At 40.8% G+C, this 15,262-nt stretch overlaps 1 protein-coding gene across 1 annotated transcript; it reads right to left on the reverse strand.

The window, feature by feature from the left end:
• Positions 1–1,438: 1,438 nt before the first annotated feature.
• On the reverse strand, positions 1,439–10,120 carry AGR2 (anterior gradient 2, protein disulphide isomerase family member; the record flags this gene model as incomplete). Its single annotated transcript, XM_082661794.1, has 7 exons — positions 1,439–1,488; positions 2,671–2,754; positions 5,063–5,126; positions 8,084–8,157; positions 9,485–9,537; positions 9,656–9,719; positions 9,982–10,120. The coding sequence occupies 7 exons, from the start codon at positions 10,118–10,120 to the stop codon at positions 1,439–1,441; spliced, it is 528 nt and encodes a 175-aa protein (XP_082517920.1).
• Positions 10,121–15,262: the final 5,142 nt, after the last annotated feature.

The following is a 15,262-nucleotide window of genomic DNA, read 5'->3' on the forward strand; positions in this document are numbered from 1 at the left end:
GGGAAAAGTATTTTAAAAAGTATTAACTGGAGAAAGTTAATAATGCCATTCAGAAAAGGCTGTATCCAAACAAACAAACAAACAAAGTTAATTAAGACAAGCAATAGATAACCAATAGACAAAGCATTGCACAGACTGTCGCAGCCATTCGGGGACCAAAGAAGGCAGTGGGGTTGGGGTGATAAAGGAATTTTATCTAACAATGAACGTGAGAGTAAATATGTAGTGAAGTAGTGAATACATGGTTCTAACTTTTGGCAGCAGAATAAAGAGTTAAAAGTAGTTAACTGCTCCCCTATCTGATGGTACCTCCTCTCTCACCTCTTCCAAAGATAAGTAGTAACCTCTGATCTCTACCCCATGGACATGATGTCAGTGCCCTTTGCTCTTGACCCAGCAGGTCACATTTGGGTGAAGAAGATGGGAACATATCAACTGAATTTATTCCCGGCCAGTACTCTAAAACCTTAAGAAAACAAATATATTATGAGTTTAATTTTCACAATTTCATTAGGGTGTGTTTAAGGATACAGATGTTCTTTGAATGACCTTACTTTTTTTTTTTTTTTTGTGCGGTACTCGGGCCTCTCACTGCTGTGGCCTCTCCCGTTGTGGAGCACAGGCTCCGGACGCGCAGACTCAGTGGCCATGGCTCACGGGCCCAGCAGCTCCGTGGCATGTGGGATCTTCCCAGACCGGGTCACGAACCCGTGTCCCCTGCATTAGCAGGCAGACTCTCAACCACTGCGTCACCTGGGAAGCCCTGAATGAACTTTTTTTTTACAAAATTAGTCTTCTGAAGGAGAAAGCTACCTGCCAGAGGCTTTCTCAGAGAGCAAAATCTAAACTAAAACTGGATTGCTAAATTCAAGAGTGTCCATTGGGGTTTCTGGCCAGGGTGAGGAGGGGTGGTCTTCAATTAGGTATTGATTTTCCTGGGATGCCTTTGTAGATATTCTTTCACATTAGAGCGTATTGTTTGATACTTCTGTTGTTCAAGCTCATGTCTACTTTCAGTCACCCAGTGAGAAACTGTAGCGAGATGAGATGATAACTTTGTTTTTGGGCTTTGTTGCTTGAACTAGGTTTGTATTGTCCTCTTTTGGAACATTTTGTGTGTCTGAAAATCCTATTTGGTGAATGAACCGAATACCTTTTCTGTGAAAGACCAAATTGGGGGAAAAAAGAACAGTTTGAACACCACTAAAAGGATTTATTTTTAAAAAAATCATGGCTCACTATCGTAGTATAAGATATTGTTTTCATGCATGTATACTTAAGACAAAATTTAAAAAAAGAGCTGTTGTAACATGAACCCATCATCTAATCAGTAGGTTCACCAGTGCTTCTGCCTTCTCCACAGTCTTCTAAAATCTCCTCTGGTTCCAAGTCTCAAGGCCCAACACAAAGGGAGGAGCTTGCAGATTTTGTTTCCTCTCTACAATTCAGTCTTCAGGAACTTGAGAGCTTTCCTCATGTTGTCAAGCACTAGTGTGGGAAAAAGTTAGGAGAGTCAGCACATCATCAGAGATCACATTGATAGATATAGCATGAATGTTGGGAACCTTGTACATTTTTTTCTAAAAGTATGTGAAATGGCTTTTATTATTATAATCTAATTCTCTTCCAATGTTTATTAACTGCCTTTTTTTACAAGGCACGGTGATACTACCTGTGTGGAATACCTGCCTTTAAGGAACCCAAAGTCTTATTAAGATCTATACTGTTATCTCAAGAATGGTCAATACACTTGGAATGTGCTTCCCTTGGCGCACCCAGAACCTACTGGAGACATTGATAATGGACCGGGACATTCTTTCCTGCTGCCCAGACACAACCTCATAATCCTTCCCAGCATAACGTTCTAGGTTGGTGCCACCCAACGGAAATTTCTGTGATGATGAAAAATAGTCAGTGCCTATTCACTGAGTACTTTAAATGTGGTTACCGTGTCTGAGGATTTGAATTTTAAAACCTTAATTAAAACAGCTACATGTGACTAATGGCTGACATATTGGGCAGTGCAGGTCTACATAGTCACTAGTCATTGAGTGAATTGGTTCTTATGACAAGACTCAATTTTCTTCCCAGAAGGACTAATTAGATGTCACAGCTAGGTACAGTCTCCCATTGAGGCTCTTCATCTGCCTTGAGTCTCACACTTTTTTTTTTTTTTTTCATGTTATGGCGACCCCGGGGGAAGTCAGTATCTTGGCAAATATTTGGAACCATCTTTCCTACTGATCTTTAAAATTGAACTTGAATTCAACTTTAATAAGCTGGACTAAATGATTTCACTTTTGTTACTTGGAGAAAAGCATTGAACAAAGCATTGAGATTGCTACTATTGCTATTGTAATGGTACTATTACTGTTGCGCTCAGGTCTGTGGTAGAAGGAGTTAAGTGAGCCTAAGAGAAACCTGAAAAGGAGGTAATGTGGTCCTAGGATTCTCCTAGAGGAAAAGATACCTAATCTAAATAACTCATCTTTAATTGAGTTTTTAAAAAAGTGAGATCAATGCTTGAATGTAATTTGCTGGAGGACACAAGGCCAGTTAGGGTCAGACTGGTTCTCTGGGGTCTCTGAGCACAGCTTTTTCTCCCCTCCCCATGTGAGCTCTCCTTCCAGTACAGCAGTGAAACAGATGTTCAAAGGAGGTAACACTTACATAGAGCCATATCCGAAGGTTCATAAGCATAGAGACGATTTGAGTATCTTCCAGTGATGTCGGCTCTAACTGTCAGGGATGGGTCTACAAAGAAAAAGCCAAAGGGAATGGAGGACTATGTTTCAAAATTACCCCTATTGCATGATGAAGCCTACATGTTTATCCACATCCCATAAAAAGAACACAGTGTGTCCTGCTGGATGAGATTCTACTCCATCCAGTCTGCAACCTGGCCTCTGCAGCTGGTACCCAAAGCCAAACTGGGAGCATTCAACAGCCGTGCAGTGCTATTTGTGGAAAAGGTTAAGAACCCTGCTGTCCTATCTATAGTAACCTGAAAATAGGATAATATACATTCTTGGGATGGTGTTTTGTTTTTTTGGTGAAAACATTGGCATTCTCTACTAAAGAATTATTTTAAATTTTTGAAATGATTATATTGTAATTGAAATATGTTACCAAGAGCAACCTGGATAATTAGGAACTCACATCAAATGCTAGTTTTCCAAACCAAAGTTTTTTTTTTGTTTGTTTTTTAAATGAATAAAAGAATGCAAGCCCTTAAGACCAGCCAAGGTGAAATAAGTGTGTAGTTTTTTTACTTTATTGTTAAGTAGCTGCATTTTAAAAATAGAGATTTAGGCATCTTCCCTTATACGTATATTCCTAAAGGTTTAAATCCTTTTTTGTGTGTGTGTGTTTTATATTTACTTGAAGTTATCAGTTAATGAGGAAAAAACAGGTATAAATAAGATGCATCCAGAAGGGAGGTAGTAGGATATGCAAAGGCCTAGCAACCTTGCCTTGAGATAAGTGATTGGAGGAGGCTATGGGCCGTGTCCTGAGAATTAGATGAGGAGGAAAGATGAGGCCCAGCCACATGGATGCCAAGTCTGTCACCTGAACTTGCTGGACAATCCCTGTCGTTTCAGAATGTTGGACTAGGACCAGCAGACTTAAATTACAGGACTTTCATTTGTTCAAGAAAGACTTAAGACCTACTCTACTTCTGCTCGGTGTAGAGGATACAGACACAGGGTCTCATCTTCATAATACAGTGACATCAGAAAAGCTTTTTCACCTCCCAAGCATTGGCTTACAGCCTCAGCTGCACAGTGGAGTCATCTGCAGAGCTTTCAAAGACTGCCACCTGTGTCCTAGCCACTGAGATTCTGATTTAATCGATTTGAGGTGTAACCTGGGCAGCTTGACATTTAAGATCTTCCAGGCAATTCACATGTGCAGGCCTCGTGGAGAACTACTGAGCCGGAAGGAGCAAGCTGCCTGGGACCTAGTTCTTATGACGAAAGGAATTGAACGGGGGTTAAAAAGCCCTTAGACAGGAGCACTCTGAAAAGAATTTCTGCACAGGGTGTGACTGGATGACCTATAAGGGCCCTTTCATTGAAGAGTCTAAATTTTCTAAATCGTAACAAAACCAAATCTGTAAGATTAGCTCTAGTTCAGCCTTCCTCCTTTTCTCCCTTCACTTTTTCTTGCCCCCGTTTTATAGGTTAGTGTGAACCTGGATGCCTTACAGAGGTGATGTGCTCGATCAGAGTGAGCTCTGCTATGTGACGGATTTAATTATGGATTGCCCTTTTATCAGTATCACTTCGATCAAAGCCAAACTCAATTCATTTGTTCAGTCATTTAACAAATACTTATTGCGAGCCTACCACAGGGTCACGATGAAAATATGATGGTGAGCTGAAGAAGATCTAGTCCCTGCCACATGGGGGGCAATATTTATTCAACAATCACCCAATAAATACAAAATTAAAACTGAGGAAAGAGTGACCATTGAGAGGAACATGGTGCCACAAGAGCACATCGTGGGAGTTTGAGCAGGTCAGTGAATGACAGTGATTAACCAGGTGACCTTGGGGTACCGAGGGGGGAAGCAGAAAAGCTTTCCAGCAGAGGGAACGGCACGTGAAAAGTACCAGTGGCCGGAAGGAGCATGTCTCCTTTGAGTTTTGTTTCTTTCAGCCCATATTCATAACTTGCCTAGAAATAATGATCAGAAAATGTCCACAGGAATCAAAAGTTTGCCTGATTAAATATTTACAGACCTGATACAATTCAGGGACATGATTAATACGTTTAAACAGTTAACAGGGTGCTTCTTTCTCAGGTGTACTTGTGGCAGAAGATGAGAAGTTAGAATTAGCAGATGAAGAAAACATGTCGTGTATGGAAATAGGTAGAAGCTTGCATTTCCTGATGAAAATAGGTTGTGAAGCTGGAAGTTAAACCTCCCCAGTAGAGCTTCGTCGTGGCCTTGGCCCTGGTGGAGCAGCACGTGACGGTGTGGAGGACAGAGGCAGAGATGTGGCGGCACTTGTGTAACGTTCAGGGTGTGTTTCATCTCATTGTCACTTTTACTTACCAACAAACATAATCCTGGGGACGTACTGGCCATCAGGAGAAAGGTGTTTGTCAGTTGTTTCATACTAAGATTTAAAAAAAAAGCAGCTTTCAGTTTGTTTATATTCTTCAGTTATTTTCAAACTTGTTAAAACAGTGTGTCCATTCCTGGGCTAGGCATCTTTTTTTTTTTTTTTTTTTTTTTTTTGCGGTACGCGGGCCTCTCACTGCCGTGGCCTCTCCTGTTGCGGAGCACAGGCTCTGGACGCGCAGGCTCAGCGGCTATGGCTCACGGGCCCAGCCGCTCCGCGGCATGTGGGATCTTCCCGGACTGGGACACGAACCCGTGTCCCCTGCATCGGCAGGTGGACTCTCAACCACTGCGCCACCAGGGAAGCCCTGGGCTAGGCATCTTAAGACACTATAAGGCACATCTCTAACACAGAGAGTTTATAATATAGATGGGGAGGCAAGTTACATGCATGAAATAATAAGACAGAGCAGACTGTGAGGTAGAACATGAGGTAAAAAGCTGATGCATGTGGTGAACAAAGAGCCAGAAAACTCAGTAAGGGAGAATTTGGAAGGAATACAGTGTTTGGGGAAGGAGCTTGGATGAGGTAGGAGGAGCTAGCATAATGAAAAAAAAAAAAAAAAGAAAGTCATTTTTAGAGAATCTGCAAAAACAGGATTATCTTGAGAATTCGTTTATCCATTTATCGTTTTTTAATTTTCTTTGTTTAACAGGGAGATACAGGTAGGAAAAGGAATATTTAGGATCCAGGGGGTGAAATGTTATGATGAAGGATATACAGGTGCATTGGATGCCCAGAGCAGGACATTTAGCTTTATCTGCAGGTTCCGCTAGGACTTTCTGAAGTGGGTAAAGAGGAATCTTTAAAAAGTAAATAGGAGTCAGTTATATAGAAAAGGAGGTCACTCCAGGCAGTGGAGGGGGGAAGATTATACAAAGGTAGAGGAAAGGCCTAGCACTTTATATAACCAAGTGTTTGGATGGGACTAAAGGATAGGGATACCTGAGGCGGTAGTGAGAGAAGATGCTAGAAAGCTACTTCAGGGGCTGGCTTGTGACTGGCCTTGCACACCATGCCACAGTGTTTACGTCTGCTCATAAATAAATAAGAACCACTGAGACTGTCATACAGAGTGAAGTAAGTCAGAAAGAGAAAAACAACTATCATATAGTAACGCATATATGTGGAATTTAGAAAAATGGTACAGATGAACCTATTTGCAAAGCAGAAATAGACACACAGACATAGAGAACAGATGTATGGACACCAAGTGGGGAGAGGGGGGTGGGACGGATTGGGAGATTGGGGTTGACATAAAAATGTACACTACTACGTATGAAGTAGATGGCTGGTGAGGGCCTACTATATAGCACAGGGGGAAGAAAAAAGAAGGTACAATCTGTTTGTAGGACACATATTAAGTTAACCTTAGAAATGCATTCCAGTATACATTAGGGGCAGACAAATACTGTTTGATTCCACTTATGTGAGGTACCTACAGTAGTCAAATTCATAGAGTCAGAAAGTACGTTGGTAGATGCCAGGGGACAAAGGGGGACAGTGTGGGGAGGGGGGAGGGGGGAATGGGGAGTTAGTGTTCAACGGGGACACAGCTTCAGTTTAGGAAGGTGAAAAATTCGGGAGATGGACGATGGTAAGAGTTGCACAACAATGTGAATGTACTTAGTGCCACTGAACTGTACAATTAAATATGGTTAAAATACTATGTTGTATGTTATGTGACTCTTATCACAACAAAAAGAAAAAGTATTAAGAAAAAAAGAACCACTGGAGGGGTGTTAGAGGCGCCATGATTGCAGTTTGGTTTTTAGAGTGATTACCCCCGACAATCATGTGGGATTAGATGGCATTTATTTTGTAGGCAGGGAGCCACTTAGTACTACTGCAATAAGCTAGGCTAGGTGAAAAACTCTTAGGCTAAAACAGCGGTCCTCAATTGATAGGGAAGTGACCAATAGCAGGAATATTTCAAAGTTAGAACCGCAGGGCTTCTTGACTGCCGGAGGTGAGTGGGAGGTTCACATCTAGAATAACACTCTAATGGAATAAGGAATAGAGAAAAAAGAGCTTTTTGAAAAACCTGGGCCTCGCTGATCAATTCAGTGTTGAACGTGTCGAGTTGAAGCTGATTACGAGATTTCTGGAACTAGGCTGTGTGCATAAGTTGGAAGCTGTTGCGTGTTTGGGGAAGATGTGGGAGTTATCGGTAAGCAGGCATTGATTAATGGCCGATGAAATTGTCCATAGGGAATATAAAATATAAAAAGAGAAGTAGGTCAAGTAGAGACTCATGAAGTCACTCATATTAAGGGGTAGAAAGAGGAAGCAGTGCCTTGGAAGGGAGGTGAGGAAGAACCGCTGGCGTGGATGCCCCTTGAAAAAGCCAACTTGTCAACCTGGAAAGAGGATGACAGAGAGAAGCTTCAGGGACATACAGTTAGGGAGAGTAGTTTTCTGAGTAGTTTACTGATTGTTTGCTCTCGGAAGGAAAGTGGATACCGTTTATATACCAAGCAGAAGAACTTGTAAAGGCAGAAAGCTTGACCATCAGGAGGGGTGGTGATGGTGAAGTAGGACGGGAAAGCATGAGGCCACAGCACGTGTGGAAGGATTAGATTTGGACGCCTGGAGAGCCATCTCTTCTGGGGAGAGACGGCACACGGACTAAGAATGGGTGGAGAGCAGCCAGGACTGCAGGCGAAAGGGGCACAGCAAGGAATTTTTAATGACAAAAACGTTCCACTTATTACAGCAGCAGAGAAATTCTGGACCACAGGAGAGTATTTTTCAGACAACTTAAAATTATTAATTGCTAAATAAAAATGTAGACATGCAAGAAATAAAATCTTTCCTCATTGTAATCTATGAGATGAGATATTTGGAGCACATCCCCGTTAATGCAGTATGATTAAGATGTATAGGGAAAATGAACCATCCATTTCAAATTGTAAGCCACAGAGAAATGGCAGGATGAAGAGTAAACTTACAACTAGATTGAGGAGGACAAACTGCTCTGCCAATTTCTGGATTTCTTTATTTTCAGCAAATGCCTTTTTTAAAGCTATAATGTAAAGAAAAGATTGTTAAGCATTCATTTCATCACCAGTTAAAACCATTATTCTCCGTTGGATTTGAAGTTGAACTATATTTGTAATATAATATTCAACTCCGCCCTTTCTGCAAATGGTTAGTGAAGTAATATCTAGGCCATTGACTAGCTTTGCTTCGCTACTGACCCATCCAATCATTCATTCATTCATCCCTTAATTTTTTTAACCTATATTTACTGAGTGGTTACTATGTGGCAGGACTGTTTCATGTACTGGGAATAGAGCAGTGGGGGAAAAAAAAATAATGTGCTTCCTTCATAGAGCTCAAATGCTTGTGTAGGAGACAGGTCATAAACAAGGAAATAATTTTAGGTGGAGATAACAGTACTTTGAAGAAAAATAAAGCAAAGCAAGAGGTTTAAAAGCTACAGAGTGGTTAGGGTAGACTTCTTTGAGGAGGTGACATAGAAATGAGAGGGTGCTGCATTCTAAAATGTTAGGGATATGTCACACATGGCAGAGGGGACTGCAAGAGCAATAGCCCTGAGCTGGGAATGGGTTTGGATGCTTTGAGGGAAAGCACAATGGCCAGGCTAGATGCAGTGGAGGGAAAACACGGCGAGAGTGGTAAGAAAGGAAAGGCAGCCAGGGGCCAGGTCATGTCCAGCCATTCGGGCCATGATCAGGAATCTGGATTTAATTTTACCTGTGATGAGAAGCCACTTGAGCACATGGGTGTTAGGATATGATGGCTTCCGTGTGGAGAACTGACTGTCGGGTGACCAGGTAGGTGCCTGTTACAGCTCAAGGCAAGATCTAAACTTGGTTTGGATGAGGGCAGTAGCAGTGAGGCAATCGGAGGTGGCTGGATTTGGGCAGGACCTACATAATATATGGGGCCCATTGCAAAATGAAAATACGGAGCCTCTTGTTCAAAAATGATTACGAATTTTAAGACAGCAACAACAGAGCTTTACAAGCATAGGAAGCACTGGGTCCTGTGTGACTGCACAGGTGGTGTGCCCATGAGGCAGGTGCTGGCTTTCAGATAGATGCTGAAGATAAAGCAATGGTATTTGCTGATGTATTGGATATGAGATGAAAGAGAAAACAAGAAGTCAAGGATGAATTCTAGAGCTTGTTTTTTCAAAATTTGAACCAATGGCTAATACAAACTGTGGAAATATTTGAAGTTACTTTAAAATATGTTTTTACTACATAAAATATTCTTTTAAATTCAGCTGTGCTAGGTGCTAAGGATGTAAAGATGAGTGAGCTGGACCCTGGCCCTAGAGCTAAAAGCCTATAAAGAAAATTATATTTAGAAGTATAAATTACCTTGACTGTGTGGGCATTCGTCCAAGTGATGAATAATCATCAAGGGTTTATTGCTTTAAGAGACAAAGAGAGATTGGATCATCTTTAATGAGGAGGATTTCATGTGTAGCTAAAGATCACTAGATGGTGCTCTTGAGAGCTTTGAGGGAATTCTGTAAAACTTGTCTTTACCTTGTCCTGGATTTGTGTAAAGCTTCTTCATATGTCTGAGTCCAGATGAGTTGATCGCCCCAACCTAGAACAAAATGAACCAGTATATTTAAAGTGATTATATTCTCAGGTCCAAAGCTGTTGAAAAGCACTGGTAAAGCTGGGATCAGTATATACTTGATGCTAAAGAAGAGCAAAAACCTCTAGAGAAAGCAGAAACAATGATAAACTTGTATCAATCTAGAACCAACACATAAAAAATATGCTCAGCACACAACTCTCGGCTCTGAGTGTTAAATCTTTACCAATTGAGTATAACTGGAGGCCGACAAGAAGCTGACTCCTACCTCTGGAGAGGGTCTGGGGCAGTTTGGGTTGAGAGTCCTTTGTGTCCTTCTTAGCTCCTGGTTTGACTGTGGTTTCTTTGGCCAGAGTGTAGGAGAGGGCCACAAGTAGCAAGAATGCTGACACTGAAATCTTCTCCATGGCAAATCTGATACGGAAGACAAACAGATAAGCAAAAAGTCAATAAAACAAAAGAGAATTAGCAGTGTTCGAAATCTTCAGATTGTAGCACAGCCATGGGATACAACAGGAATTGAGGCTTGGATGAGATTGAACACGTGCAATTGGAGTCAAAAACTACCTTCCACAGAATTTTCCTAAGAATACATAGTATGAATATCTATCTACCATCTATCTATCTATCTATCTATATCATCTTCTACCTCTATATGCTATAGATAAAATATGAAGATCTCCATAGAAATCGACAATATAGAAATAGATATATTTCTATAGATATATATCTATATAGAAATAGATATATTTTAAGAAAATAAGTAGATAAATGTATATATTTTATAGCTAAGGGAATTTGCTTTTAAATTTATATTTAAAAAATTGTAGTACTGGAAAACACCTTAAGGGTTATATCCTCTTTTCCCACCTCCCCATTGTCTCATTTTGGAGATGAAGAATCTGAAGTTCAGAGAAGTGAAGACTCATGAGATGGGCATAGAGCCAAGGCTTTTGGATTGTGCCGTTTTGCAATGCTGGCTCCCATCTTCCCATCCTGAAAAAATTACCCTAAACATACATACTTCTTTAACATTTTGTTAAAATGAGGACACTGCCATTGAAGAATAAGATCTGAGTAAAATGATTTATTTCATTTAGAAACTGCCAGCTTTATCTTTTAACTAAAAACTTGCACCCAGAAAACTCTCTCCCTAGTGTAATATTTACTCAAATTCTATATATTGGTTAAAATACATCAGTGCAGGTTTCTTTCAGTGAACTAATTCTTTGACTCTCAGTGCAGGCCTGTTAGGGTAGGTGGTTGTAGGCATGTACTTTAGTGCAAAAAAATTTTCTGTGGGACTCATAACACAGAGAAACCAACCCCATGGATGTCTCTTTGTTATTTTTTTTTCCTTCCCAGTATTCCAAATTTAATTCTCAGGGAATGTTACACTACTGTGAAGCAGATGCTTATGAATGGCAAAGTGAATGACGAGGTAAGATCCATGAATGAGTGAGGAAGTGAGCTAGCTAGCTAGCAAAGTGAATCGCACTAGCCAATCACTAGGGTTATCCAGGGACCATAACATGCGAAGCTGGATACTTGGGATGCCAATAAAGCCAAAGACTGAAATTTCCTAAAAAGAAACACCTAACTCTAATATTCGTGTATGTTTCAAATTAAATCAACTGAACTCTGCAAGGGAAGCAGGATGGACCATCAATGCTTAGTATTTTTAGGGAGTAAAGTTTCTCATGTTCTGATAGAGCAAGTGGGAACCTTTGTTAAGCATTAGCCAATTCTAAAAAAAGACATTGCTAAGTCACCAAATCCAGATGATGCCTTGTATTAAACTGACCAATTATTACCTGTGTTATAGTACGTAGCCACACAACATCTCACTCAAAAAAGACAAAAGCCAAAAAACAGGGATACACTTTGTTCGTTTTCTATACCCATAAAGATATGGAAATGCCAATAACAATTTTTATTATCCAGCATTTTAAAGAAACAACTAAAGTGTGCTCCAAGTCTTCCAGCCTTTTTGGTACAAAGGCTTCTTTTTTTTTTTTTTTTTTTTTTTTTTGTGGTACGAGGGCCTCTCACTGTCGTGGCCTCTCCCATTGCGGAGCACGGGCTCCGGACGCACAGGCTCAGTGGCCATGGCTCACGGGCCCAGCCGCTCCGCGGCATGTGGGATCTTCCTGGACCGGGGCACGAATCCGTGTCCCCTGCATCGGCAGGCGGACTCTCAACCACTACGCCACCAGGGAAGCCCTGGAGCTATTGATATCTTATACGTGTTTTATGGCAGAACGACTCAAGGGAGCCGAATAAAACTCCTGCTGTACAAACATCCTGCTCTGAGCTGACTTTCTGAGATTCACTGTACTGAGTTTTCATTACTGAATAGACTGTGATCTGCAAACTGCCTGCATAAACCACCTCAAAATAGAAAGCTAACCACCGAGGACATTGATAATTTGGAGACACACACACACACACACACACACACACACATCCTTCAAAACCAGAACTTCTCACTTTTCATTATATCTCTGTCTTCTTATCTTTAGCAAGGAATGCCTTGCAAGAGGTTTCAGTGTCCCTGTTCATAAATGCCTCAGGAAAGCAACCAGATCTCTCCTTGTACAGCCTATCCCATGCATTTAAAGATTGAAGAAGCAACAAGGATATCTTTATATTAGACACAGAAAGAAAACTGTTTTCTGATTTGCAATAATATTCTGAACCGTAATTCCAAGCAGCCAATCTGAGCTGAGCTTTCACAGTCCTGCGGGTCTTTGCTTTGCTAGTGGGAAAGAAACAGAGCATTAGATGGTGATCAGGGCTCAGTAACTAAGACAGGGGACCCTGGACCCTGTGCCGGGCTTGAAAACTCCTGGAGTTCGCTCACTCTTAAACCTTTCATTTCCTGACCGAGAAAGCATTACCTTCAACCAGCTCCAGAGCATAGCTCTGCCAAAGAGAGGTCCCAGTAAGCCTCTGGTGGAAATCCCATGATTCCTTCTCCAAATCCCATTTCACTGCCCATGGAACTACCCTGCACTCCTCTGCCTGTGGATTGCCTGCAACTTTACACAGGAATCAAAGGCCAAAGCTCATTCAATAAGTGCCCTTCCGACACTGCTGTCAGGAGCCTTACCTGGATTTTCCCACCCACCTGTCTGTGTGAGCCAGATGGCCTCAATGCAGTCCAAGCTTCCTAGTATGCTGGCTCAGCCCAAGCCTGTATTTATGTACCTGAGCACACCTCAATCCCACCCACTAATCCCATATTCACATGTTGCAAAGTCGGAGAGGAACTATTCTTTTCCCAAGTCTTCCCTGGGCTAAAGAGTTCCTTGTTTTTAAGAATAAGGTTGCAAAGGAATGCCTTTCAGTATGCCTGTCTTTAACTGTTTGTGAAAGTAGATTGTTAAGAGATTGAGAAAAGATGGGCAGAGTGCCAAATCCAGGTAAGCTTTAACTGAAGACATTTGATTTGCCTGAAGGCTGATTTGTCTTTTTGTGATTGGATGGAGTTTGTGGTTTGTAGAATTTTTTTTTCTCCCTCCTGGCGAGACTGCCTCTGTTTAGTTGGAAACACACAAGAGGTGATACACAATTCTAACCCCTACAGTCATATAAGCTGCTCTCCTCCATTATGGTATAAATTACTTTACACAACGTACTTCCTCTTTCTGGCAAACGAAATGTATAGTCACTATAGGTATGAAAACAATCCAAACCAAGCATTCACATCATATTTTAAAACTAAGGAACTTATTGAAAAAAGATATCCTAACACTATGAGTTTTTATTAATTACCTTGCAGCAACTTCCCTCCAAAGAATTCAAAGGTATTTCACAGCTATTCTTTTATTTAATGGCAGACTTTCCTGCTAGGCCTGCAGGAAAGTATTTACATCATTTTTCAGACCTAGAAAGTAAGGTCTGCAACTACTTTCTCATCCAGGGTTATACAATTATTCGCTCAACATTTTAAGACTGGACTTGGGTTTTCTGTAAAAAATTTTAATCCTGTGTTTTGTTCTTTTTTTTAATATAAATTTTATTTATTTATTTATTTTTGGCTGTGTTGGGTCTTCATTGCTGCACGCGGGCTTTCTCTAATTGTGGCGAGCGGGGGCTGCTCTTCTTTGCGGTGCGTGGGCTTCTCATTGCGGTGGCTTCTCTTGTTGTGGAGCACGGGCTCCAAGCACACGGGCTTCAGTAGTTGTGGCTCGCGGGCTCTAGAGCGCAGGCTCAGCAGCTGTGGCGCACGGGCTTAGTTGCTCCGTAGCATGTGGGATCTTCCCGGACCAGGGCTCAAACCCGTGTCCCCTGCATTGGCAGGTGGATTCTTAACCACTGGGCCACGAGGGAAGCCCCCTGTGTTTTGTTCTTGAAACTATGCACAATCCTTAAAAGTTCAGAGTAGAGAAATCTTTAACAACAGAAAATTAACTAATGGGATGCAAGCCCTATAAAAATAACTTTTGAAATGAGTTAAGATAATATTTCAAAACATTTTAAAGTATTTAAATTTTTGGATAGAGCCTTAATTTCTGCAGGCAAAATATGAAGTGATTCCCAAAACGGTAAATTTTCATTAGAAATGAGTTTACAGAGATCATTTCTTTAGGAGTTTGAGTGAAAACAATGATTTGAGCTCAACTTTTAAAACTGATAAGCCTTTTATATAGACTCAGTCTATTTAGTCTTTAGAATAGTCAATTCAACCCCCTCATTTTGCAGATGAAAAAAATGTTGTTAAAAAATAAATGACTGTGTGAAGATCTCACAACTTGTTAAGGGCATTGCTGAGACCAAAGCTGTGGTGTCCTCTAGTCTGTCACCTGCTAAGAATGGAAAGTAGGTAGCATGTGGGCTCCATGAGATTCTTGTCTCAGTCCTGCATCCTGTGTTCACTTGCTGGATGATCTCAGAGACATCATTTAACATATCTGAAACTACAGTTTCCTTATCTACAAAACGGGGATAAGATTACCATACATGTCTGTTTTGAGTACGTTGAGATTTTAATGAAATAAGAAATGGGAAAGTACTTGGTACATTCATTTGCTAGGCTGGTATATAGCAAAATACTATAGACTGTCTGACTTAAACAACAGCAACTTATTTTCTCACAGTCCTAGAGACTGAAAGTCTGAGATCAAGGTATCCGCGAGTTTGATTTCATCTGAGGCCTCCCTCCTTGGCTTCTAGATGCCACCTTCTTCCTATGTCTTCCCACGGTCATCCCTCTGTACCTATCTGTGTTCTAATTTCCTCTTCTTGTTAGGACACTAGTCATCTTGGATTAGTGCCCATCTTAATGACATATTTTACTTAATTACATCTTTAAAGACTATCTCCAAATATACTCATATTTTGAGGTACGGGAGTTAGGATTTCAATGTCTGAATTTTTTTTATTGTGATAAAAACAGATCATGTGAGATCTACCCTCTTAACAAATTGTTAAGTGTGCAATACAGTATTGTGAACTATAAACATAATGCTGTATATCAGATCTCTAGAACTTGTTTCTTGATGTTTAATTAAATGAAATTAAAATGAATATCAATGGATTAAATT

This window comes from Grampus griseus (genome assembly GCF_964374135.1).
Source record: "Grampus griseus genome assembly, chromosome: 9".
Lineage (NCBI taxonomy): Eukaryota > Metazoa > Chordata > Mammalia > Artiodactyla > Delphinidae > Grampus > Grampus griseus.